Source organism: Monosiga brevicollis, genomic scaffold, assembly GCF_000002865.3.
Source record: "Monosiga brevicollis MX1 MONBRscaffold_2 genomic scaffold, whole genome shotgun sequence".
In the NCBI taxonomy this organism is placed as follows: domain Eukaryota; class Choanoflagellata; order Craspedida; family Salpingoecidae; genus Monosiga; species Monosiga brevicollis.
In genome coordinates this window covers 697,158-721,487 of record NW_001865039.1, presented here as the reverse complement: position 1 = coordinate 721,487, position 24,330 = coordinate 697,158, and the positions used below count along the sequence as shown (strand labels likewise).

The 24,330-nt window shown below is 54.3% G+C and overlaps 6 protein-coding genes across 6 annotated transcripts; 4 read left to right on the top strand and 2 right to left on the bottom strand.

The window, feature by feature from the left end:
* Window positions 1-1,105: 1,105 nt before the first annotated feature.
* MONBRDRAFT_35450 (uncharacterized protein) lies at window positions 1,106-6,383 on the top strand (the record flags this gene model as incomplete). The annotated part of the gene is made up of 11 exons (XM_001742525.1): window positions 1,106-1,221; window positions 1,298-1,397; window positions 1,519-1,610; window positions 2,345-2,666; window positions 2,770-3,690; window positions 3,821-3,969; window positions 4,069-4,131; window positions 4,268-5,112; window positions 5,277-5,419; window positions 5,954-6,157; window positions 6,231-6,383. The coding sequence occupies 11 exons, from the start codon at window positions 1,106-1,108 to the stop codon at window positions 6,381-6,383; spliced, it is 3,108 nt and encodes a 1,035-aa protein (XP_001742577.1).
* Window positions 6,384-6,633: 250 nt separating this feature from the next.
* On the top strand, window positions 6,634-9,653 carry MONBRDRAFT_13756 (uncharacterized protein; the record flags this gene model as incomplete). The annotated part of the gene is made up of 11 exons (XM_001742524.1): window positions 6,634-7,160; window positions 7,373-7,547; window positions 7,674-7,730; window positions 7,857-7,953; window positions 8,055-8,110; window positions 8,193-8,309; window positions 8,377-8,677; window positions 8,806-8,900; window positions 9,018-9,208; window positions 9,321-9,462; window positions 9,549-9,653. 11 exons carry the CDS (start codon window positions 6,634-6,636, stop codon window positions 9,651-9,653), a joined length of 1,863 nt encoding a protein of 620 aa, XP_001742576.1.
* Window positions 9,654-12,202: 2,549 nt separating this feature from the next.
* MONBRDRAFT_30772 (uncharacterized protein) lies at window positions 12,203-15,075 on the bottom strand. Its single transcript, XM_001742071.1, has 13 exons — window positions 15,056-15,075; window positions 14,746-14,901; window positions 14,593-14,665; window positions 14,283-14,440; window positions 14,097-14,171; window positions 13,844-14,005; window positions 13,631-13,682; window positions 13,460-13,538; window positions 13,276-13,369; window positions 13,149-13,226; window positions 12,968-13,021; window positions 12,740-12,849; window positions 12,203-12,578 (listed from the first exon to the last, which is right to left on the bottom strand). The coding sequence occupies exons 2-13, from the start codon at window positions 14,866-14,868 to the stop codon at window positions 12,563-12,565; spliced, it is 1,074 nt and encodes a 357-aa protein (XP_001742123.1). The 5' UTR covers window positions 14,869-14,901; window positions 15,056-15,075; the 3' UTR covers window positions 12,203-12,562.
* A 563-nt stretch (window positions 15,076-15,638) lies between these two features.
* Window positions 15,639-19,898, top strand: MONBRDRAFT_21963 (uncharacterized protein; the record flags this gene model as incomplete). Its single annotated transcript, XM_001742523.1, has 17 exons — window positions 15,639-15,785; window positions 16,242-16,397; window positions 16,539-16,595; window positions 16,729-16,808; window positions 16,905-17,013; window positions 17,100-17,181; window positions 17,312-17,411; window positions 17,574-17,662; window positions 17,774-17,863; window positions 17,961-18,118; window positions 18,165-18,333; window positions 18,447-18,532; window positions 18,631-18,774; window positions 18,900-19,041; window positions 19,155-19,191; window positions 19,299-19,371; window positions 19,485-19,898. 17 exons carry the CDS (start codon window positions 15,639-15,641, stop codon window positions 19,896-19,898), a joined length of 2,133 nt encoding a protein of 710 aa, XP_001742575.1.
* An 897-nt stretch (window positions 19,899-20,795) lies between these two features.
* On the bottom strand, window positions 20,796-21,650 carry MONBRDRAFT_17041 (uncharacterized protein; the record flags this gene model as incomplete). The annotated part of the gene is made up of 4 exons (XM_001742070.1): window positions 21,628-21,650; window positions 21,298-21,459; window positions 20,946-21,149; window positions 20,796-20,839 (listed from the first exon to the last, which is right to left on the bottom strand). Coding segments are annotated over exons 1-4 (429 nt in total), but the record flags the coding sequence as incomplete, so codon positions are not given.
* A 734-nt stretch (window positions 21,651-22,384) lies between these two features.
* On the top strand, window positions 22,385-23,343 carry MONBRDRAFT_1298 (uncharacterized protein; the record flags this gene model as incomplete). The annotated part of the gene is made up of 2 exons (XM_001742522.1): window positions 22,385-22,668; window positions 22,770-23,343. Coding segments are annotated over 2 exons (858 nt in total), but the record flags the coding sequence as incomplete, so codon positions are not given.
* Window positions 23,344-24,330: the final 987 nt, after the last annotated feature.

The following is a 24,330-nucleotide window of genomic DNA, read 5'->3' as shown; positions in this document are numbered from 1 at the left end:
CTGTACTCCTCGTCTTCATCATTGCATTCAGGTGACAAGTCCACCGTGCACCACGCCGTCTACGGCGGCATCAGAGACATCACATGCAAGTACCGAGGCGCGAACACGAGAAGCCTCAAGCGCCGCTGTGGACCGTAGCTCTTCCCCATCAATCGTCCAAACTCGGTCTCCACGTCGAACACACCTTGCACGAGTGGCGCAGTGGCAACCACATCCCAAGAAGAGAAAATCGTCTAAGTCCACCCAATGAGGAAACAGCTTGCTTACTAAGTGTTTAGAAAAAAAAATCGTCCCGGGCGTTTGTCAATCGAAATAAACCTTGAATGACCATTGATCAATCGGAACTTGTCTTGTCCATCTGCTTCTACCCACCAAGTTGTCTCATTGCTTCGCTGACTCGTCTTATGGCGCTGCCATTTGACATACCAATCAGAGCCATGTAGCCCTAGAGAGTCAAAGCCAAATAAGTTTCGTATGGAAAAGAAATGGGATTTATTTCAAAATAAATGATTTTCTGGTCTTTGGGCTGCTATGGCATCCACAGGAAGCGTATGAACACAAGAGCACCCTCGTTTGATCCGCAAAAATTTAGCGCTTCTGCTGTGCTTGATTTGAAACGCACAGCAGACAGAATCGCCGAGCACGACCCGAAATACTGACTGCCAATTAATCGCACCTGCCTCAATCCCAAGAGCAATATGTTGTTACAAAAAGGGAATACATATGTTACTTTCAAGGAGGTGACCGAACTATCCCGCTGAACAACATATTAAGGTACATTCGTGGATTTTTGAGCAATTGATGACATTGTCAGCAACAGGTGTTGAGCACAGATCGGCGACACTGCCTCAGGGCGCCCCTCCCCAGTGACTCAAAATTCTCTTGGTGAAACGGACGGACGGACGAACGGCCTTGCAGGCCAGCGCCAACAGTGGGGTGTGTGTCTGTGGGAGCGCATGGAGTACCAACGATTTGAAGTCTGATACATCGTCAATCGGATGACGTTGGGCCATGCTGGTGACGCTGCCCGAGTGAAGCTGAGCAAGAAAGCAAGACCAGCCACATTCGTGTGTGGTGAGCCGTCGCTCGCCCGACACCTCTCGTCATGGCGTCCAGTGCGCCGATTGCCATCTCGTTCTTGGTGGATCTGACTGCTCGCAAGAGTCAACAAGAGCTCGTCCGCCTTTTGGCTGTGACTGAGAGCCAAAGCCAATATGAGCGGTAAGCTTCCCCACGTCTGAAAGCCCCGACTGGTCAAGTGTCACTGCTCAACACCTTTTTGATCGACTCGCTGCAGAAAACAAGCCTTGCAACAATATGCCCACAATACACTAGCTCGCCTGCTGCGGTTGCTGTCTTTGCTTCGCTGGAGCACTCGCTATCAAAAAGCCCTGACCGTGAGTCATTCTCAAGCGCTATAGCTGCCTTCCCCCCCCCGCCGCCCTTTTTTTTAAAAAAAATTTACACATCGGTTCGCTGCGCCGCGATGACATCAATCTTTTTCTTCCCAAATTGCAGCAAATGACCACGCGCGCGCAAGGGTCCCACCAGTTTGTCGTGGAAACGGCCGATATTCTCGTGCAGCAAGCCCAAGAGCTCCTGCCTGTCGGGTAAGTCGTAGTCAAGCCTTCCTTTCTTTTTTTTGCCTCGAAAACGCGCGCAGGTCAATACCAAGTCACATGTGTCTGACTTGACTGCCCCGACTTGATATCACCTTGGGTCCAAACAGCATTCCTGCTTATCCAGTCCCTGAGGCAGCCACGGTGCTAGCCACGGGAAGCTTCCCGCATCTACCATTGGCTGTGCAGGTGCGTTCGGTCCCATCTTCCTGACCAATCCGTCAGCGACATATCCAGCATTTGGGCATCTCAGCTTTGACCTTGCGGTTTGTGTGCACGCTCGGCAGAACAAGCCGTTGATCAAGCTGGGTGCACAACCAAAGTTGGACAATGTCTTGCATTGGGTTCATCAGCATGTAGCCGCTTCCTTTTCGGCGGCCGGCCGACCGGCAGGAATCGACCATGCCGCCATCGAGGGCGGTCGCTTGTGGCTCGAGGCTCGTCACAGCTTCAGGCTGTCTCTGACCCTGCAACCAAGTCCGCGTGGCCCTGGCATGGTGTGGCGTTTGCTTTCAGTGGACATCTTGGTTGAGGACAAGCAGGCCCTGTTTGCAACAAAAGCCGGTTCGTCAAGTGTCCTCCGTGCCCCCTTTTCTACGAGGCGCCCAGAGTTTGTCTGATCGATTGCTCACCTCCATTCCATGTCCACCGGGCCGCACAGAGGACAAGGATGCACGGGTATTAACCTTGGCTGACATCATGACGCTTCATCATGCTCTGCAAAGCATCCTCAATGCCGAGACGCCTCGCCCTCTCCACGAAGCGTGCTTACAGTGTGCCAAGCTGGCGGCTCGCCTTCAACTACAAGTCCTGGCAGCCAAGGCCCAGCGTCTGATGCAGGGCATGTGGGCCGGCGTCGTTCGACTGACTGAGAATAAAAACGAACGTTTAAAGCTGGAATTCTGGCCTGGCTTTGACGAGCCCCAGCAGCAGGTGTCCGTGCTCATTAGCGGCACAGAGCTTGATGATGATCAACACCTCTCCGTGACAGTGCACCCTGCTTTGCGCGATGTGGAAACTGATCGGCTTATCAAGCCCCACATCGATGTAAGCTCGAGCCTTGCCCCTGCCTCACGTCATCTTGTTGTGGCAATTGTTTTGCCCCAGCTGCCTCGCTCACATGGGTATCTGGTTCTTGACGTCATGCCAGTTGGCTTCACTAGATCCGCTTGAACTAGTCACCACCATCTGGGCTCAATTGTGGCGCATGAAAGTAACACGCTTAAATGCCATCTTTTCGACCTGTGCTTCTCGCCTCGCCCGCCCTCTGAAGGTGACACTCTGCTCAGATGTGCCGCCTCAGCCCAACGTGGCGCAAGGGCCTTGGCTTGAGTTGGCTTTTGCTGACGCGCAATCGGCCACCCTTGTCATCCGTCTCCGACCACTGGGGAACGGCACGATGACATTGTCCTGGGCGTCGAGTCATGTGCCCACCGATGTCGACATCGGTCCGCTGCGTCGCGCTCTCAACGACGTCACGCGTCAGACAGAGACCGTCCTGCAGCCCATCCTGAACGAGCTGTATGCCGATCTGCTGGCCACCGCCGAGCGACAACGGCTGTCTGACAACAGCCGCTTTCACTTTTATCCCACGCCCCCGTACTCCAGCTCAGCATTCTGGCCTCCAGCCAAAGCCAAGGTGGTGGGAGTTTTGCTGGCCCCTTTCCATGCCCACGTCGCCGTGGGCACCACCCTGGACCTTGAGACACTGCAGCTTGCTTGCCATTTGTTGTTGGCTCAACCTGTGGCGGAACGAGAGTTGCTAGCCGGGCGACGCATGGGGCCATCCACGCCAAGCGTTGGCGCGTCTGTTAACATGGACAGCGGTACCAAGGCAGACGGCAGTGTTCCAGCTTTGCCACCCTCTACGGCAGAATGGCTTCTCACCGACCCCCTTTCCATTGCTTTACACTTCAGCCACGTCGCTAAAGAACCCTTTAATAGTGGTTTCGCACATGTCCAGAGCTTGCTCGAAGCCTTGCCCATTCCATCCAGCTCTTTATCCGACGACGCGAGAGCACTGGATGCTGTGCTCGAGCCCCTGGTTGGGCTGACAGCTGTCTGCCGCCAGGTTCGCAGTGCATCTTTTGAAGTGGGACCTGGTGTTGAGATTTGCCTTTCTCCACCACCCCGCAGTCTTTGCCCACCATTGCCCGTCTGTTTGCTCGCCTCATATCGTGTTTGTACCATTTTGTTTTTAGCTGAGTCTTTTGAGCGTTGAGTTTGCGGTGCACACCCTACCATCGGGTCATCTCGTGATTGTTATCAAGGATGTGCCCCGTGAGGCTGCCAGTGGTCCCATCCTCGCCTCGACATGTTGCACCATCGCACTCGGTGCAGATGGCTCCAGGTGTGTACATTGCTGCAGCCAGGCCTGTCGCCGTCTCTGCCAAATGGCTGCTTTAGCACCGCCTCTTCTGACTTTCTTGATTGTGGTTCTAAATTGCAGCTGCTTTGAAATTCTGGCCACAAATGGCAACAGCTATCGCAGTCCTCCCATCCCCGCAGCCGCGTATGTTCCTGCCGAGAGTGCCCTTGAAGCTGCTGTATTAGCGCAAGCGAACTTTGTTCTCGTCTCGATGATCGGGGCAGTCATCTCATGATTGTCTGTCGTGCGGCTTGTGGTCAATCCATGCTCTCTCTCACAGGGTGGTCAGCAAGCTCGAGCCGACGGCGCGCGCGTTGAGCTTACTGGCCGAGGTCAACAGGGTAATGGCCAAAAAGCAACTGCCATTTTTGTCAGGGGAAATGGTGCCCTCGCAGGCCAAGCTGCGCTTTCGCATGGACCTGGAGGATGGACAAGTGGTTGGTGCTCAGCCGTGGTTGACTGGCGAGCTCGGCTTGGATCAAAAAACGCAAGCTCTAGGCTTGCAACAGCTTTGTTTTGCCGACAAAACACCATGCCAACTGCCCTCGCTTTCGCTCTTGGAGGAGTTTTGCAACACGTCGGGTGGCTTCGGAAAGTGCATGTATGCGTTGCATCGCACGGCCAACGTCATGACTGCTGTGCAACAGACAATCGAGGCGGGCCTTGAAGTCCTCATGGTCACGCCGACCCGCTTCTGCTTGTATGACAATCTTCTTGGGCGTCACGGTATCGAAGTTGCCGTTCGAAGTGACAACATGGTCGTGATTCGGGATTTGACAGGAGTCGTCAAACTGAACTCGCAGTTGACGGGTGTGTCCCCGGTCATGGGCATCAGTGTTTCTGGTTCGCCGACCCATTTTCAGAGTCCGCGCCGTGAGGACTTGGTGCAGACCGTTAAGCGCAAGTTGCTCCGGCTTCATGAACTGCTCGATTGCCATGAGAACAAGGAGGCCTTGTACTTTGTCAACACCGACGTGCTCTTGCGCCTTTTGGCGGCCCCGGATGCCGTTTCACCACTGGCTTGCCACTTTGGCGCCTGTCGCATTGCTGAGGGTCTAGAGCGGTTTGCCAGCTTTCGCAAGGTTGATTGCGAGGTTCTCAAATCCCATCGTGAGGGATCTTTCGGTGCGTGGGGGCCTATGGGTAAACTCGTATTCGCTTTGCATACCTTTGTCAAACAAACAGGAAGAAGAAAGGAAGCAGCTTTTCGGCTGTCCCCATTCTCTTGCCAAAAGTTGACATCGCGCTTATCGAATTTTTTTTTTTTTTTTTTGATCACAATCTTGTAGCTGTCAAATATCGGGTCACCCACGGCCGTGAGGTGGGTCGGGAGGTGGATTGGAGCTACTCACAAGATTCTTGTGCAGCCACGGCCACCATCAAGAGCTTGAGTCCGGACGAGGCTTCTTTTATTGCTTTTTGTCAGAAAAAGGTCAGAATCAGGCTTCCTGGCCTGCTTTTCTCAGCCAATCGTTTGGCGTAGCGAGTGGAAATAAACCTACAATATTTTGATAGACAACAATGAACGGATTTGACGACGTTTTTGCTGTAATTGTCACTGATGGCGTTCTTCTCTGTTCCGTGTTACATCATAATAGCTGTGCGATCTTCGTTTATCTTCGGCCGAGGCGTCGGCGCTTGCGCATTTCTTGAATTTGCGGCCAGAGCTCTTGTCTCAATTTGCTCAGTTGCTCTGCATGTACGTTTCACCTTGTTTGAGAGAGCAAGCGATCTGATGTATGGAAGAGGCAACGCCTTGTGGTTTGAAGCGCTGCTGTTCTTCTCCCTTCCTCATCCTCTCATTGGGCTTGGTGCCTTAATGTGACACCAACTGCTTGTCTGGCCCTCCTTAGCGATGGCTGTCGCTTGTTGCTTAGCGTGCCCGAGGGTTATGAGCTGGTTGAGCGTTCGGCTGACTGGCCAGCAGCCCGAATTGTTGGGTGCGTATTCCCCTCTCATTCGACAGTGCCTCTTCATGACTGCAAAGCCAAGTGAAGGTGACGCCTTAAGATTGTCAGCCGCAAGATCCAATGGCTTGTTTTTTGACGATGTGTGGAATAGGCGCGGGGATGCGCTCTCGCAGGATATTGAAGCGGTGAGCTGCATCGTTGAGCTGGATCAAGGCGACGGCAAGAGTTGCATCGTTCCCTTGACATTACAAGTTGGCCAAGTAAGTTGTGCGTCCTTGATCACTGCTCTCGAGTTGCCTTGCATCTTACTTGAGCCCATCATCTTTATTTTAGCGAGTTGTGCCGTGGGCTGCCAAGAAGGGCTGCACTCCAGCTGTCGCCCAATATCTTCGCCGTTTGCAGTTCTTGATCGATGATCTGAGCGAGGTTGATGCGATCTCCTTGCCTGCCGCAGTCAAAGCGCTTCGTCAAGAGCTCGTACGTTAGCTCAAACCCATCTTTGAGGCTCGTTCTGCTGAGCACGACTTGCATCGATTCCTTGCCTGCCAATTGAAAAAAAGGGGAAAAAAAAAAATCCACAAGTCAAGATGCTACTGTAAATCGTTCAAGCACGTTTACAAGTGTTGCATGCTTCTTGGTGTTTTTCTTTTATCTTTCTTTGTTCACACACACTCAAATCAAAGTGTTGTTTCACACACATGTCAGTGGCATTTGTGGCTTTCGGGTTTGGATCAGCATGGATCCCGCGTCGCTGAAAGTGACCGAGCTCAAGGCGGAGCTCGCCGAGCGAGGCCTGCCTACCAGCGGGCGCAAGGCAGAGCTGGTAGAGCGTTTGTCAACTGCGCTCCAAGAGTCCGCCTCCAGCCCGCCTCCCGCGGCAGTTGCGGCAACCACGGCGGCCACTGCGACCGTAAAGGAGGAGGCTCAAGAGAATCAGCCCGTTGCGTCGACAACGAGTGAGGAGGCGGTGCCGAAACGCGAGGCGCAGGAGTCTGATACTGCAGCAGAGTCCGAGACCGCTGGCCCTGCAACCAAACGGGTCAAGCAGGAGCCGAATGAGACTTCCGTCAAGCAAGAGCCAACGGAGGCCAGCATTGCTCCCAAGCAAACGGCCAAGGCCGAGCCCACGGACGGTTCTGTGCAGGGTCATCAGGCAACCGGCGCTGACGATGAGGATGAGGAAGAGGAGGCCTTCCGACGCTACGAGCGTGAGGCTCAACTTGAGCGCTCGCGTAACTGTCCTTACCTCGATACCATCAGCCGGTGAGCACAGTCAACACTGCAGGCCGAGCCTATTTTCTTTTTCGTTTTTTTAAGCTCACTATCTCCACCCCGTCGTCGCCGCTGACCCGCTCTGACCCGGGCTTTGCTTGCTCACCTCATTTCGTTGCGATGTGGACCCATGGTGCCTTTGTCAATATCATGTGGCGTCGGCGTTCTTGCGTGCGCGTGTGTGATGGGTTGTGTCCGAGTAGTGCGCGCTTGGACTTTGATTTCGAAAAGCTCTGCTCCGTCAACTTGAGCAACCAGAACGTTTATGCCTGCCTTGTTTGCGGCAAGTACTATCAGGGCCGAGGCAAAGGGACCAATGCCTACATGCACAGCCTCGAAGCTAGCCACCACGTGTTTTTGAACCTTCACACCCTGCGCGTAGGTTTCATCGCTGTGGTGCCCGCCGTGGGTTTTGTGAAGCGCAAACTCTTCATCGTCATAGTCTCTCTCTGTGTGCGTGTGTGTACTTACCTCTTCTGGAACGAAACGTTTTGTTTTTGTTAGTTTTACTGCTTACCCGACAACTATGAAGTCATCGACAACTCGCTGTCCGACATTCAGGTTAGCACAGCCCTTTGCACCTGACCGTGCCCAAGAAGCCTGTACCTTACCTCCGGGCCATTTACCATATTTTGGCCAAGCGTGCTCATGCATTCGGCTCGACTGTGCCTGGGGTTGTGGGGGTAGTTTGTGCTCAAGCCAACCTTCTCAAAAGCGATGATGCACGCATTGGATCATTCCAGCCGATACTCGCGTGCTCTCGATGGCACAACCTACCTGCCGGGTAAGGCCTCATGTTTTTTTTTTTTTTTTTTTGAAACGACGGTGAAACGATGCCACCCCTGCAGCTGTCTAAACGCTCATATTGGCACCCGCGTATGGCAGGCATTGTTGGTTTGAACAACATCAAGGCCAATGACTACGTCAACGTCGTTGTGCAGGTGGGTACTGTCAAGGGTCTTCTGCTTTTGTACCTGCTTGATCTTACGTGCTGGGTTGAATGCATGGCACGGCACCTTGCAGACGCTGAACCGCGTACCTTCGCTGCGCAACTTTTTCCTGGACCCCGAGGCCACGCGTCGCATGACTGATCCATTGATTGTTTCAAGTAGGTTCCTTTTGGCTCTCGCTCTCGCCAAAGTCTCCTTCAGTGCTGATCATGATGCGTCGACTGTGCCGACGCTGTTGTCATGCGGTAGTGACGGAGCTGATTCGCAAGATCAACAACCCCCGTGCTTTTAAGAGTCACGTCTCGCCACACGAGTTCTTGCAGGCGGTCAACAATGGTTCCAAGCGTCAATTTCGTCTGACTGAGCAAGCCGATCCAGTGGACTTGCTGTCATGGTTGCTGAACACCTTGCAGCGCAAGCTGAGCAAGCGCGGGTCCAACATTGTGGCCGACACGTTTCAAGGGCGCATGCGGGTTACATCTCGGAAGCTGCCACCTCCTCCTGATGTCCAGGAAGTGAGCGGCTTGCGCATCGATCCGAACAGCGAAGAGTATCAAGGTCAGCCCGCTGGCAGTTCTTGCTTGAACCCAGATGTCAGGAAGCGATGCAAGAATGCAAAGTCGGCACATTGACAACTCTTGATTCCCGGGCGTTACTTCTCACCCGCCCCACGTCCTTGTGGACAGACAAGGTGTCGGAGCAAAAATTCTTGTTCTTGGGTCTTGACCTTCCGCCACCACCGCTGTACCAAGACGAGACGCGCCAGAACATCATCCCTCAGGTAAGGTACACCACAGTCCGCTGCCAAGCACAAAAATCAGGCTGTGGTGTGGTTTGGCCACCGCGCGATCCGTGCACCGCTTTGGTCATATCCTGCTGATGCTCGCTGCGGGCCTAGGTGCCGCTCTTTGAGCTGCTCTCCAAGTTTGATGGTTCCACTTCAAGCGAGTACAAGACGTACAAAGATACCATTGTCAAGTCCTTTCGCCTGCTTGATATGCCGCAGTATCTGATTTTGCACGTCAAGCGCTTCACGAAAAATGCCTTTTTTGTGGAGAAGAATCCGACCATCGTCAACTTTCCCGTCAAGTTCGTAGTCGTTTTGCTCATGTTGGCTCTGTTGTCTATCTAAAACGATGCGGCCTGACAACTTAATGTGTCAATTGCGGGCTTATCGCGACCGTCCTGTGACGCTCTTCAGGGACATTGATTTTGCTGGCCTGGTTGCCGAGGAGTTTCGGGACAGCTCCAAGACTTACAAGTATGATCTTCTGTGCAACATTGTCCATGACGGGTTGCCTGGTGCTGGCAAGGGCACCTATCGCGCACATTTGTATCACAAGGTATGGAATAGAACTGCGATTCTTGCATGGGTTGAGGCGTCCTCGGATACTTTGTCCTGGTGCTTAGCGTCGCATCTTGTCTACAGGGCTGTAAGAAGTGGTTTGAGGTGCAGGATTTGCACGTTGCCGATGTGTTGCCGGAAATGATCACGTTGTCCGAGTCGTACATTCAAGTATGTGTCTTCAACTAGAGCGTACAGCCGGCAGATGGGCCATGTGCTCGCGGCCACTCATCCGGCCGTTCTTGGTCTGCGCTACCGTTGTCTTCAACAGGTCTGGGAGCGACAAACTACAACCCCGGCCAAATCGGAGAGCATGGATTCATCTGCAGATGCCTAGGGCGCCTTTTGAAGCGCCCATCTCAGTAATGGCGGATCTGAAGGCGGATCTGAAGGGGGGGTTTTTTTTTTTTGGTTTGCTCCTGTGCCCGACGTTGAATTGACGGTCGAAGACTGCTAGTTTGGAGGATAGATTGACGCTATGAACCTCTGCACTCGATGAAGGCGCCATATCTGCATGTGGGCCAAAGTATATGAGCATTCGTGCCGCGTCATCTTTAAGATGGTTCAAGACATGGATGCGTTATTGATGTTTTAAACTACGAGTTGATGAATTTGTGTTTTGTTGGTCCATCACTGCCTTCTGAGGGCTTGCCATGGCATTTATTGCTTGTGCCAGCTCAGCTGAGCACAAGTCAGAAATATAGCGTGGCTGGTTGCCAGTACAGCAGGGCTATCATCTATCGCGCCTCGAGCAACTACTCAGTAATGTCGAGGTCAACAACCATTCCATCGTGTGAATGGTGGTCATGTGGGTCTGAGGGAGGACCAACCGGCTCTGGCACCTCGTCCTCACCATGTTCATAGTGTAGCTCGGGAAGCTTGGAACACAAGCACAACTTTCGGCGAGCAGGCGTTGCACTTGGCGCCGCGCGCATGGAACTATGCATGCTGGACTGGTCCTGCATTCGCAGGAGCCGGGCTTCTGGGTCCTCAAAGGCAGGTTCAGTGGTCGGGGTACGAAGGGGGTGCTTTTGTGTGTCTGTAGACGATGACGTTGCAAGCTGCAGCGGGGGTGGAAGCACCGCAAAGAGTGCGTGGCAAGCATCGCAGGTTGCTGGCATCGTCCCCGGGTCCAGGGTACCCACACCGTTGGCCATCATCTTAACGCATAACGCTCGGTCTGCTGAGAGCAGGGCTACACGAAATAGCAGAGCACAATCGTCAGTCCAAGTCTGAGTGACAGGGATGAAGTCACCTGTGACAAGGCCATGATGAAGCTGCAAGCAAGCCACCATGATGCGCTCGTCATTGGTGCGGGGGTCCAACAGCGGGTGACGGGACCGCGCATGCTGAAGTGATTGTCCTATGTGTGTGTAGCGAGTCGCCAAGAATGGCAAGAATGGTTGGCCATCATCAGCTTAACTCAGGTCGAGCTGGCTGTGCAGGTATAGCCATACAGTGATGCCGAGACGCATAACCCCTGGCGAGGCACAGAGGCACAGGGACTGGGTGGGGACAAACCGATAATATGCCCGGTCCCACGTGCAAGTTCAGATTGCAGCCATCTGTTGCAATTGGCGGTCGTTGACAAGGGAGGGTTAATACAGCGAGTCGGATCAAAGGGGGCACACGAGGCCGGTCAGAGCGACGGACCGCATGGCAGCTCGTGCTGAAGTGGAAATATCCAGCACACTGGCGCGAGAAGCGCTTCCAGTGTCATGACTTTGCAAATGAGACTCTTTGAGCCGATCGAGCTCATCGAGCACAACGTAGGGCACTAGCAAAACAACCTGCAAGCACAGGCCCAGGAAAGACATGCGTGATGAAATTGATGCCCAGTCTGAAGCCGACACAGCCAAGTAAGCGTCATTATCGAACCTGGAAAACACCCACGTTTGCCGTAGCCAAGATGCCTTGCAAGAGAGCTAGCCGGGATAAAAATACGTTCGTGTCTACTACAATAAAAATTACTGGCCGTTCCTGGTGCGGTAGAAGCCGTAGCGCGTGCAAGGTTGGCTCCTCATGAGCTGAAATGAGATGCGCCGAAGCGAGCAGACGATATGGCTCGGGCGCGGGACTGACAATCGATGCGATGGGAAAGTGGCTGTGTATGTGGGGGGCGGAAGGTGTCGGTGCTGCTTCAATGGCGGAGCTTGAAGGGGCATCGCGCAAGCTAGAGACGGCACGAACCGCCTCCACGAGCTCATCAGCGCTTGTGTCCTGCGCTCACAAAACGATGGATAGGTGAGCAGATGACTGGCCCAAGTGCCAGCAGTCAGCCCACAATCAAGAATTTTTACCGAGCCTTCACCTCCTACCCTCTTGTGTAGGACTGTGCATCCACATACCATAATGGTCCACGGTTCCAGCCGCCACTGCCACCGTCACACAGACGCCACACTGCCCGTGTCTAACGTTAAAAATTGAAAAATATAAAAATTTCAAACTAAAATTCATTGAGAGCACATGATAATTGAAAGACACCATTGGCCAATTTTTTTGAATTTGATGGGTGAAATGACAGGGCAAGAGGCGGGCACAATGGCGGCAGCCGAGTCAAGGCCGGCCGCGGGTTCAAAAGACCCGAAGGACTGCCTTGAGTGTCGCATCATTGGCACTGTGTCCTTGGCTGCAAGCAGTGCGTGATGCGTGGCCTGCTCTGTGTTGTGTGTGTGATGGTGGTGCGGCTTTGTGGCGGTTCGCAACTGGTTCTGGCGACAGCCTCATTCGAGCGGAATGTGACATCAATAATCGATTTGACTGGTATAGGTGCCTACTTGTTGCACCATGCGCGGCTGATTGAGCGCAATCCATCGAGCCACCGCTTGATCATGCGCGGTTTTGGCGCAGGTGGGTGACTGCACAACCATGCTTGCGAGCTCTGCCCGAATGGTGTTATTGGAGTTGGGGGGTCCAGCGTTCCGGACCGTGCTGATGCTCGATGCCGCCTGTGACAACCCATAGTTTTGGCTGCCCTGGCCGTGGCGCGAGCTCTTGTCTGAGTGGTCCATCGCAACGCGGGCAAAGTTTGCTTGCTGACATGTATTGCTGGGACACTGGCGCGGCAGAGCATTACCCGGCGAGCCGCGACTCGCCGCTCACGAAAAAGTTTGCCTGCCAGTTGTGACCCCAATGAAGGACCAAAAGAGAAGTGAACAAAACAAAAGACAAACATGGTTTTTAATAGGAGCTGCTTCAAACCCGCCACGTTCAACTGGTCGCCCACGGGTACGTAGCCCGGGCCCACACGCAGCCCGGGCCCACACGCAGCCTACCGGTTTTCAGTTGGGATGCAGTGCCAATGGGGCGAAGGCTGGGTGGCATCCAACCACTTGAAATCGTTGACCTTGTCCCAATTATTTGTGTCTCGGGGCAGACCCGAGGCCTGTGACATGAATCGACCGTGAGCTTTATCGGCTTCTTGTCCAAAGTGGTTTGTGCATCTGAATCGATCGACCGCAACTTGAAATCGAGCCAATCAGCTGCAGTCATCATCGACCCACCTCAAAGTCCTCGTCCAGCCGCTCATAGGTCCAGTTGTAGGGAGCAAAGCCCAACTGAAACACACGTGAGAAACAGAAAAGACTCAGATTCAGGACGCAAACCTCGAACATGCGGCGCAGGCAGGCAAGGGAGGCAAAGCGTTGAGGAAGTGACTGAAGTGACCCAAGTAGAAGAACCTACACGATCACAATCCTCGATAATTGCCCGGCTCGATACGTGAATGTAAAAGGCTGTATCATACGCATTATGAATACGCATCTGCGCAAACAGTCAGGGGAGTGAGGAGTGTGGCTTGTTTGCATCGCACAGAGAGAGAGAGCGAGCGAGCCACTGCTCGTTGTCTTGCCTGTTGGCAAGCCGCAACGAATGTCGTATTGACGCAGCCATCGATTAACCAGGAGCTAAAAGGAGGAATGGCACAACAGGTCAAAGGCACATGACAGTTTTTGAATGCGAGCACACATGGCTCGGATCATAGATCATCACCTCACCGTGAGACGGGCCCGGAGAGAATCTTGCAGTTGTCAAGCCGACTCACATGGCCACTACCCAAGGCGGCTTTAATAATGACTGCGCATGGGCATGGTGGCCACGGGCATAGCAAGTTAGAATGGTAAACGAAAAGGCCAACAACAAAGTCCCGCACAGCATCATATGCGCACCGGTGCAGTTTTTAAGGTTGTGTAAAGACACGTCCTTGCCATTCAACTCGCTCTAAGTCAGTGTGCACGAAACACGTTCGATAAAATGAGCCGAGCTGGTGGTTGTACCGACCGCGAGGGGTATATTACGAGCAAGCTCATTGTCGCCTAGCAATGAGCAGATGAAAAACCAAGCGCAAAAAAGGCATTCCTTTTTACACATTAGGCACTCACCCCGAGTTCAATCGTCTGGTCTGTCTGGTCCGCAAAGATGCGGCTATTGGGCGAAGCAGCCACGGGTGCAGCAGCGTCCGCCTTTGCAGACGACAGCGGCTCTGCCGAGGCAGATGATGAGACATCTGCCTCAGTGGAGGGGACGGCGCGGCTCTTCTTGCCCTAGGGGTTGATTCATTCATTCATTCGTTTTGTTACAAGAAAAGCAGACGCTACTTGAAGACTGTGACACCATGAAACACTCGCAACAAACCTTGAAGGCAAATCTTTTTTTCGGGATGAGTTCAGCTCGGCGTTGCTGTAGGCTCTCATCAAACTCATTGATGCTCTGAGCAAAGCAATTGACCGGGGTTCGGGTTGGACAGCAAGTATAAGAAGCGAGAGAAGCGCTGGTGGTTCGTACGATCGAGACAAAGTTAGCGCTGCAAGTGGACCATACCAGTTGACAGCGACGGAGATCATAAGCAGGCAGAAAGTGGGCCGCATCGTTGAGGGACTTGCGCAAAGCAGCAAACTGAACCGTCAATTCGTCGAAGCGAGCTGTCAGCTTCAATTTACCCATCTCAGCCGTCAGGGCATCTCGACTCGCGGCAAGCCCTGTTTTGGAGTAGCACCAGGGCGGCGCACGCATGATGAGGCTTGCGGCAAAGGCACATTGAACACGTCGGGCTGCCTCGTCCAAGCCAATGACCTCCTACAGTCTTGAACCAAGAGCAAACCGCAAAGTTTGGTATTTGTGCGAGTGTTACCTTGTAGTTGGGCGCGGAAATCCTTTTCAAAGTCGGTCACGCTCTCCTCTGGATTGGCCTGCTGTTCGGCAAACTGGCGCAAGAAAACGGCAAGTCAAGCGTCACGGCGCAGTTCGGACTGCTTCAAGGACCAGGCGAGGCTGAGGCACGTACTTCCTTATCAGCTTGAATTTGCTCAGCGCGGGCTGTGTGGCGTGCATCAAGCTTGGCCATCATGGCCAGCCGACGCGCTTCCACGTCTTCCATGTCAGCCATGCTGCCACACGTGTTTCGCATAGGCTGCGTCCTATCTATGAGCCTCAATGACACCTGACATTCAGGACATGATGAGCCTTTGTCCGAGGAGACGATGGAAACACCATGCCTGAGGCATGGTGCTCTGCCACCATGATCAGCAGCAGCAAGAGGAGGAGGAGGCGGAGACGAAGGAGGCGGAGAAGGAGGCGGGGGCGGCATCGCTCACCTCCTCAAAACTCAAAACTCGTGCAAATTCAAAATTGGCTTGCAATGCTGACAATTCATGGCTCAGATGAATCGCCGCCGGTTGATAGGGTTCGAAACACCCGTTCCGAACAATCCGACCCGAGTCTCCAAGTCTTTTCGTCTCTTGGCAAGCGTTACATGTGCTGACACTCGTTGGGTCTTTCTTTCTTTCTTTTGTTGTTTGTTCATAAGAATCGAATGGCAGCGGGACGTCAGTGGCGGTCAAGTGGCATCGCGGGGTGGCGGCGGGCGGCAAACGGCAAACGGAGCGGCTGCCCTTCTGATCGATGAACCGTGTGCGGCCCTGCGCCTGTGCCCTCTCCTTTCAGTTTTCAGTCGTGGTTGCGTGGCTTGTTTCCGGGCCACACACACGCACAACCTGATGACGATTGCTGCTGCTGCTTGTATGCGCTCAAGCCAGTTGGCACCTTTCTCTTCTCCTCTACGACACTGCACGGCTACAAGGTCACCACGTCCATAAGCGAGACCGCCCGCTGTCAAAACCCATTCAGGCAAGCCCTTTACATCTACACAAACAGCACCCAGACCTACAATAACCTCTAATGTGTGTGTCCCTCTGTCTCTCTGTCTCTCTTTCTCTCTCTCTGCTTGTTTGTCTTTGTATTTTTCTCTCTCTCTCTCTCTCTCTCTCTCTCTCTCTCTCTCTCTCTCTCTCTCTCTCTTTCTCTCTCTTTTTGGCTTTTGCTTTTGTTGTTGTTGTTGTTTGTTATTGTTGCTACTGTTGCTGCTGTTGGCTTTGCGGACGTGCTTCAAACGGCAGCGGCGACTGGCTCGCTCGTGGCTGTAACACAGGAGTGGCTTGTACCCTCTTGCGTTGCTGGGTTGGTTCAGGTTGCTGCGCAAAGTTCAACTGGTCTTCACTTTGGAACTCGCCCATCACGCTGCTCCTTTTCACGGCGCAGCTCGGGTGCATGTCTGTTTCTGTTTGAGGGAAAGGGGTTGGGTGGCAGTCATAGTGTGCTTCCGTTCACCGCGGTGTCCGGCTGCCGCTGAAAGGGGCGGAAGAGCATTCCGTCATCAGCGTGGCTTGTGTTGCTGTCTGTACATTTGTGCAACACCTCTTTCGGTGGCTTTGAGCTCACCATCCACACCAGCTTGGTGACGGACCGACTTTGCCCGACACCGACGGCGGGGGTCCACGCCAGCCCCGCATCTGTCGTGTTGGTTTAACATCAAGCAACATGGAGGTGCTGGATCCCGTTGAAGATCCCGAGCACGAGGTCGCCGAGGCTTTGGCCGAAATGGGCGAGACGCTCAAGTACTTTGCCACCAAATCCGACTTCAGTTTGGCCACACCTGAGGTCTGGACCTGCTTGCATGCCCCGCGCCACGACGGTTTCGCACCTAGAGCTGCCGAACCACGAGCAGTCCAGTCCATCCGAGTCTCCCGCTCTCCTCAGCGTGCTTTGGTTTGTTCCTCATAATTTCCTGTCCCCGTACAGCGAACCAAGGTGGCGCGCGTGGTCCGTACTTTGTTGGAACGGGATTACCATGTTCGCGTAAGTCATCCCTGCCGTTGGTGTCGGATGCTTCCGGGGCTCGCCACTTTTTGCTTTGCAAAGTGTGTTTTCTTGGGAAGAGCTTCATTGCCGGTTCTCCCCCCCCTCTCTCTCTTTTGGGACCTTCTGCTAGGCCATCGACAACCGCAACGGCCGGCTTTGCAGTCACTATCCCTTCGAGCTATACATTCTGGAGGGCCACAAGGGCTCAGAGTGCGTGCCTTAGCTCGTGGCGCCGCTCATTCTTGATTCTTGCCTTGGCATCCACGGCTAATGTATTTGCCTGCGGCCCACCTTTGCTCCTGACAGCGAGTTGATTAACAACGCCGACGAACTGGACATGGTTTTCTCGGGCGAGAGCCAATACGCTCGTTGTCGGCGCCGCTTTGTTGTGCCCGTCATTCTGATTGACTCGATGGTAGGTATCGCTTAGTCCCACCGGCGCTCGCATGGCCATCACACTGTCCTGCTCGCGGCCTCACTGACAACGCCGTGATTGGGTAGAACATCTGTCGGAGTGCAACGCTCTCGCGTTCGGGCGAAATCGTGTACCGCCAATCATGCACGGCCGTGTCCAAGGTCTACGGTGCGTGGCACTGGTGTCAGCACCACCTAGATCTCCTTGATGCCCCAGTCATATGCTCAATACAGACTAGTTTTCGTTTTCGGCTTGATTCTCATCCTTGCATCTCGGGGCTTGTCTTGGCCTGTTGCAGGCGCGCTTTGGGAAGACGCATCCACTGAAGCAGCCGCACACGCTCGTCAAAACAACGAGCTCATTCCCGCCACTTCAGACTCGGTGTATATGGCCGCAGCGTATGTTTTCGTTTCCCTCGGGCAGACCCCCCGCCCAAACCGTACCATGAACCGTTCTAGGGACTTGTTTTGTGCTTGCACATGCGAACGCGGAGTATTTTACGACGCTTGAGCCGCATTCACTCACGCTCTCTGTTTGCGGGATCGGGCGCCCTGTTGTAGTACGGCAACCGACATGGCAACAGCGCAGGAGCGCATGAGTGCGCTGGAACGCTGTCGCCGAGCTGATGTTGAGCTCCTCCGTCACTTGCGTGCGTCCATGGTGTCGCTCATTTTTTGTTATGACGACTCACTGCAAACCCTGATACAGGCACACGATGGACTCAACACAACACGCCCGGCCTGCATTGCACCCTGTATAGGCGTGCAATTCATCGCGGATCTCATGATTGAAAAGAAGAAGGTCAAGTACGGCCTTCACGTTTCTTCGTCGGAAAAGGCCGACACCAGCGGTAAGTTTCTCACACGATGCAAAACTATTCTGGGCAAGCATGCTAAATATCGAGACACAGTGATAGAAATAACTGTGCGCTTTCCTTGATCTGGCAGGCATGTACGATTCATTTGACTTGGTGGCTCTGCCGTATCCGGGCGTCGAGTGGTTCAACTCCATGCGCGAGCAGCACTACAACCCTTTTAAGATTGTGCGCAGCCTGCCCGTGCTCGTGCCCGTGTCGTTCCTTACCATTCCTTGCATGGCTTGCACTGTATGCTTCAACTCATTGGGGGCAACATACGGTCACGGGCTTTTAGTTTTTCAACTGGTCTCACCCCGAGGTGTCCGTGGATCTGACCATCCCCAAGCAAGCACGCGCCTTGGTGGACACGGATTGGTCCAACTATAAAAAGTGGGATTTGGTGACTCTAACCAAAAACTATCTCAAGTTGATGCTGGCCCACATTCGCACCAACAAGGAGGATGGTTGGTTTTGCTCGAATTGGCAACAACCGCCACAAGGCCTGAAGTCATTGCTCTTTCTTACTCCTTCCCCTTGCCCTTTCCCCCCCCTCTTTCCTGGCGGACCCTTATGGCAGCGGATCAAGGTCTTCTCGTGCATTGCATCTCTGGCTGGGACCGTACGCCCCTGTTCACGTCCTTGCTACGACTCTCACTCTGGGCGGTATGTGCCTCCCCGGTTCGCTCGATTGCCACGTCGGGCAGCCCGCTCGTTTGCATAGAGCCTGCATGTGTCTCACACGCGTGCACGGGGTTGCTCAGGATGGCTTGATCCATCAGTCGCTCTCTGCCGAAGAAATGCTATATCTAACCGTGGGCTACGACTGGCTGCTCTTTGGCCATCTGCTTCCTTCGCGTTTGAATAAGGGGGAAGAGATTTTTCTTTTTTGTTTTGACGTTCTGCAGGTCAGTGTGTCAGTGTGGGTGGAGTGGCGGTGTGCGTGCGTGCGCATGTGCCTTTGGGCTTTTGCTTCAGCATCTGTGTGCCTCCTATACTCACGCTGACACGGTGTGCCTTGAATTGGCCCCAGTACTTGGATTCCGATGAGTTTTCGCTCAACCCAGGGCGCCCCGAGGAGGTGACCGAGCCCGCCTCACCCGCTTTTAGTTCTGATGCCGAACCTGTCAAAACGCCCACGTTGCGCGAGCCATCGCCCTTTTCCGAACTCGAAGGTGTGTGCAGTTGAGTGCCTTTCCCGACCGATCGCCTTCTCAGAGCTCCTGGGAGAGTCTGTGACTGTGGGCGATTGTCAACTGAGCGCCTATTTTTTGGCGTGTTCATGCAGACATTGAGTCAGCACACCCGCTGGAGGAAACCAAGCGGTAAGCTCGTCTTTGTCTTGGTGTCTTGGGGGGTTTGCCTAGACTGCTGTGATGTGTGTCATCTAATCTGTTCTAAACCTTTGCGGGCATGCTCCATACGGTGCCAGGGAACGTTGTCACAGTGCCAATCCCGGAGAACACGAGCCTTCCCAACCCATTGCAGTGCCAGGCGTCCGAAGGGTATGTTCACAGCTCGCACATTGTCCAGGCGCACATGAGGCAGTCATGCTCGTTTCTCATCGCAGTTGGCGCTTTTTTTCTTTTCTTCTTCTTGTATGCTTTTATCCCTCCAGAGCGCCTCTCTTAATTCTGTTAACGAGTCTGTCGGGAGCTGGACCGTGCTCGGCAGCCGCAATGCCTCTGTTCGCAGTGTGTGCGAACATCCGGCAGCATTGGACTTTGACTCGAGCAAGCCTTCTTCCCTGGAGGTGGGGTCGCCACGCCCACCCTTGCCCCTGATCCTAAGCGCCACTCCACCTTCTGGCGCCGACTCGGACGATCAGGAACCACCAACGGCCTGCTCTTGTGCAAGCGCCACTGGCGAACCGTGTCGGGCCGTGCAACACCAGGTCATGACGGAGCGCCAACGCCGTCTCCATGCGGTGCGCAGCAAGTTTATCCCCCTGTATCGTGCGGCTGTGCCGCGCACAGGTTCAGAGGGCTGGATGGAATGGATGGGTCGTTGGTGGTCACAGATGCGTGTTTGAGATATCATTGAGCTACTTGGCACCAGCCACCATGGGTGTCGCCAGTGGAGCTGAATTTGCTGCTGTCAGTCATCAGTGCACTTTTCTTTTCGTTTCTTCGTTGTATTGTCTTTGTGCAGCTGCTTTGTTGTTGTGTGGGCTTCTTCATCTGTGGGCTTCCATGCCCACTGCGTTGTCTCTTGAGGGTGCCAGGTGGCCAGAGTTTGGAGTTGTGGTCGCAGGACTTTTTGTGAGATTTGCGTGAATGGGGTCATGTTTCGTTTTTCCATTGATGCGTGGAATGCATGCATGGAGCATAATCCTTCCATATTTGGCCTATATGCCTCGGCGAGCATCATTTAACATTGATGTTGGGCACAAATACAGACGGCTTCGGCTCGGAGATAGATTCTGTCAGTAAACAAGCAAGAGGAAAAAGAGACACATGGACAAAGGGAGTACAAAAGTGGGGCGAATGAGAGAAAGAAAAAAAAAAGAAAAAAAAAAAAGAAGAAGATGAGGATGAGGAAACGGAAGCAAGTTCGATACGGCAGCAGCCGCATTAAGAGGATGAATATAGCGTCGCTGTCGCTGGCGTCAGAGCCAAGATGTCAACAGGGTTGGCCTTGGCCCAAAACGGCTGCTTCAAAAAAAGAGGAATTGCCCAGTCGGCTTAGTTGGCCATCTTCTTAATTTCACCGGACAGCACCGTCACCGACTCGCCCAACTAGGGTTTCATCGATTACACAGCCGAGGCAAATGACAACAGGTGAGCAAGTATTTGGGCGAGCATGGGCGAGACACGGCTGCATGCGCTGGATGGCAGGGCTACGCACCTCGTAACCATCCGGCGGAGGTTCGTCACCGACCACGTTCTGCTCGACAAAGAGTCGGGGCAGAGGTGGCACTGGTAGCTGTGCTGGTTGAAGCACCTCATCCACGTTCATGCCGTAAGGATGCTTCTACAAAAGAGGAGCAGCCAGGTATCCAGCGGTACAAGCAAGATGTGGCGACAATCAGTTTCAACCAGGTCAGCCAAACGCACTCAGTCATGGGAGAGGGACGTACGTCGCCCTCGATGAGGAAGAGCTGGTCCATCATGCGGCGACGGAGCTTGTTCTTGGGTAGCATGCCGTTAACGGCCTTGCGCAGCACCTCAGTTGGTTTGCGGGCGTGCATATCGCGGGCCGTGCGCTCACGGAAACCTCCGGGCCAGCCTGTGTGCCACCTGTAGAGCTTGTCGTCCCATTTCTTACCGGAGAACTGCACCTTCTATTTGAAATTTGCCGACAGCCATTACAGCACGAGTCAGAAGGGTGCGAGCTTCAGCTAAAGCGCAGTTTCAACAAGGGTGGTCTGCGCGTTGGTCTCAAGCTCGATGAGCGGTGCAGCTCCCCAGACCACCACGAATCCCACGTACATCAGCGTTAATGACGACAATGTTGTCCCCCATTGTAGTGGTGGGATGGTAAATGGGCTTGGTCTTGCCCTGCAATTGCATGGAGAGCTGCGCGGCCAGCCGACCAACGGGCTGGTGGGCTGCGTCCACCAACACCCATCGCTTGGTGTGCGTCAACAGAGCCTGGTAGAGCGCAGAGACAGGTCAGGGGTGAAGACATGTGGCAATGGGTTGAGCGAGACGTGCAGGTGTGGGTGAATCAGGGCTTGAAAGGCCCAATGGAACACAGGTTTACAGACACTTTCAGACACGCTGTTGCTGCTCCGCAGTTGCACCGCCAGCACCACGTACCCGACTCGACTGCGATGCCATCTTGCACCCTGAGTCACAAGAAGAAGAAAAAAGGAACAAAAAAAGAGCAGCAAGGGTCAGGGACACGCTCCATGAGCCCACGACAGGAGTGAGGAGGTTTGACGGTAAAAGCTCAATCTCACTGCTTTCGCGATCACGTTGACTGGTTTTTCTGACAATGATGTGTTGTCCGAACGTTGCAGCGAGCGTCATTTTTCTCAATTGCCTTTTGCACACACACACACACACTGTGTTTTTTTTTTGGAGAACACAGATCGAAAAGGTGCTTGTGCACCATTAAAAGCCATCATCGTCTACTTTTAGCGCAAAACATCTCATCAAAGTTTGTCAAAAAACACACTTCAAACCTAATTGTCAGATTGCTTGTGTAAGGTATTGTGCAAGCGCGCAAAAGAGCGAGAGCGAGAGAGAGAGAGAGAGAGAAGAAGAGGGCTCCCGCTGGCACGTTCCCAATGTCATCTCACTACCGCGCATGCTCACTGCGCTCCTGGCGGTGGCAGTTCGCTCGTGCCCGTGCGTCGCGACGTCAGTCGCTCTTTGCGGATCAAGCGGTCGTAGTTCTTTGCCGCAAGGAGCAGGCATTGAGGGGTGATTGCAGTCCGACGTCGAGGTTCCGGCAGCGACAGCCGCCATGCGGCCCTGGCTCTCTGGATTGCGCGCGTGTGCGCTGGCGCGATCTTCTATGGGGTGCAGGAGTGGAAATCGCCTCATGAGCGTTCAGGGGCCAGCGCGCCCCGTGACCATGAATAAACTCAAGCGCAAGCGCCGGCAGGGGGAGCCCATCGTCATGGTCACGGCCTACGATTACACCTCGGCTCGAATCGCCGCTCTGGGCAGCGTTGATTGCATTCTTGTCGGTGACTCGCTGGGCCAAGTGATCTACGGCATGGATTCAACCGTCCCTGTCACGATGGAGCACATGACCTTGCATACCCAAGCCGTGGTTAACAGCCTACACTCTTTGCCTGCCGATGCAGGCGTGGCGCGGCCTCTTGTTGTTGCTGATCTCCCGTTTGGCAGGTGTGTCCCCGGTGTGCTTGACTCTGCACGTGCCCGGATTTCAACTCCATCCTGAGTGGCCGTCAAGCATGCTCACGGCCCCGCTGCCTGATGCCCTGTAGCTACATGACGGTATCTGACACTCTGGCCAACGCTACCCGGCTGCTCAAGGAAGGCGGCGCCGAGGCTGTGAAGCTGGAAGGTGGCACCCGCGCCCCCAACGTCGTGGCTCAGGTCACGGCCCTTCACGATGCCGGGATTTCCGTAGTGGGGCACCTGGGGCTGACGCCTCAAACCGTAGCTGCTCTTGGGGGCTATGCCGTTCAAGGCAAAACCTCTCGTGGAGCTCTGCGTCTGCTTGAAGAAGCCCTGGCGCTGGAGGCGGCAGGCTGCAGTATGGTTGTGCTGGAGATGATGCCGACTGAGGTCGCAGCCATCATCACTGAGCAACTCTCCATTCCCACCATTGGCATTGGGGCTGGCGCCCATACCTCGGGTCAAGTTCTCGTCTTCCATGACCTTCTTGGCCTCTTTGATAAATTTGTGCCCAAGTTCACCAAGCAGTACGCGCACATTGGCCCAACTATGGCGGATGCCATGACGACATACGCTGCAGAAGTTCGTGCGGGCCAATTCCCCGTGAGTGGGCAGCACGACTTTACCATGGCTGCAGATGAACATGAGGCCTTTGCACAACAAGCTGCCGCGCTCGCCACGGCCCGAACCGCCCGGAATGGTCCCGTTGGGGTGCAGCAACGTCGTGGCATGGCCACGCAGGTCCCACATTTGCGCGGACCAAGCGTTGGAATCATCGGGGGTGGTGCCATGGCCTCTTTACTGGCTGCGCGTCTATGCAGCGCCAGGCCTAACCTCCGCCTGACCATGGTCACCTCCTGGCAAGAGCACCGTGACTGTCTGGCTTCCAGAGGGCTCAACCTCATCGACCACAGCGGACAGGTAGACGCTCCAAATGCAGCAAATCGTAGTGCGCGGGGAAATTGACCACCAGATTCTTGTGTGCAGCATGGGATTCTTTCAATCGGCACCCGCACTTGTCTAGAGCTTGCAGCAAGGGCACGGCAGGCCAGTCGAGGGCGAGCAAGGGCATGTTGGCTCGGTCTGCCACGGCGCGTGTGCAGCTGACAACCACTTGTGGTATCGCTTTTCCAGAAGAGGCAAAGCACATTGAGAGACCCCTCTCATTCATGTGGCCCGGTATCGATCTGCAATTTTTGTTAGGGCCGGGACGTCCAGCTAGACCCTCACGCCTTTTGCGTCATTCCTGGAGCGGATGAACAAACGTACGCGCTGCTCGCACGTGCTGGCGGGTTGTCTGCTACGGCCTCATCAGGGTTCTCCGTCATTGGTGGTGACAAAGGGTGCGGGCACATGGCAATTGTGATCTGGTCTTTGTGATGGTAAAGAGCAACTCAACCGATGGTGCTGCTCAAGTGGCGCGTCAGGTACGGCCCGCGTGATTTGATGCTCTTTGTGCCGTCATATGCCTGACCTGGGAATGTCAACCATCAGCTCTTACGCCAGGATGGCTCGAGTCTGCTCGTGACCTTGCAAAATGGGCTGGGCAACGCGGAGCGTCTACAGGCCCGGCTGCCCATGGCGACTGTGGTTGCTGGCATCACCATGGCTGGGGCCATGATAGCCGAGCCAGGAACGGTGGTGCAT

Coding starts and splice junctions, on each gene's coding strand:
- MONBRDRAFT_30772 (XM_001742071.1), bottom strand. CDS start 14,868: ATGCGAAACACGTGTGGCAGCATGGCTGACATGGAAGACGTGGAAGCG. Junction 13,539..13,630: donor CAACCTTAAAAACTGCACCG/GTGCGCATATGA, acceptor GCCCATGCGCAG/TCATTATTAAAGCCGCCTTG. Junction 12,850..12,967: donor GGCTGGACGAGGACTTTGAG/GTGGGTCGATGA, acceptor TTCATGTCACAG/GCCTCGGGTCTGCCCCGAGA.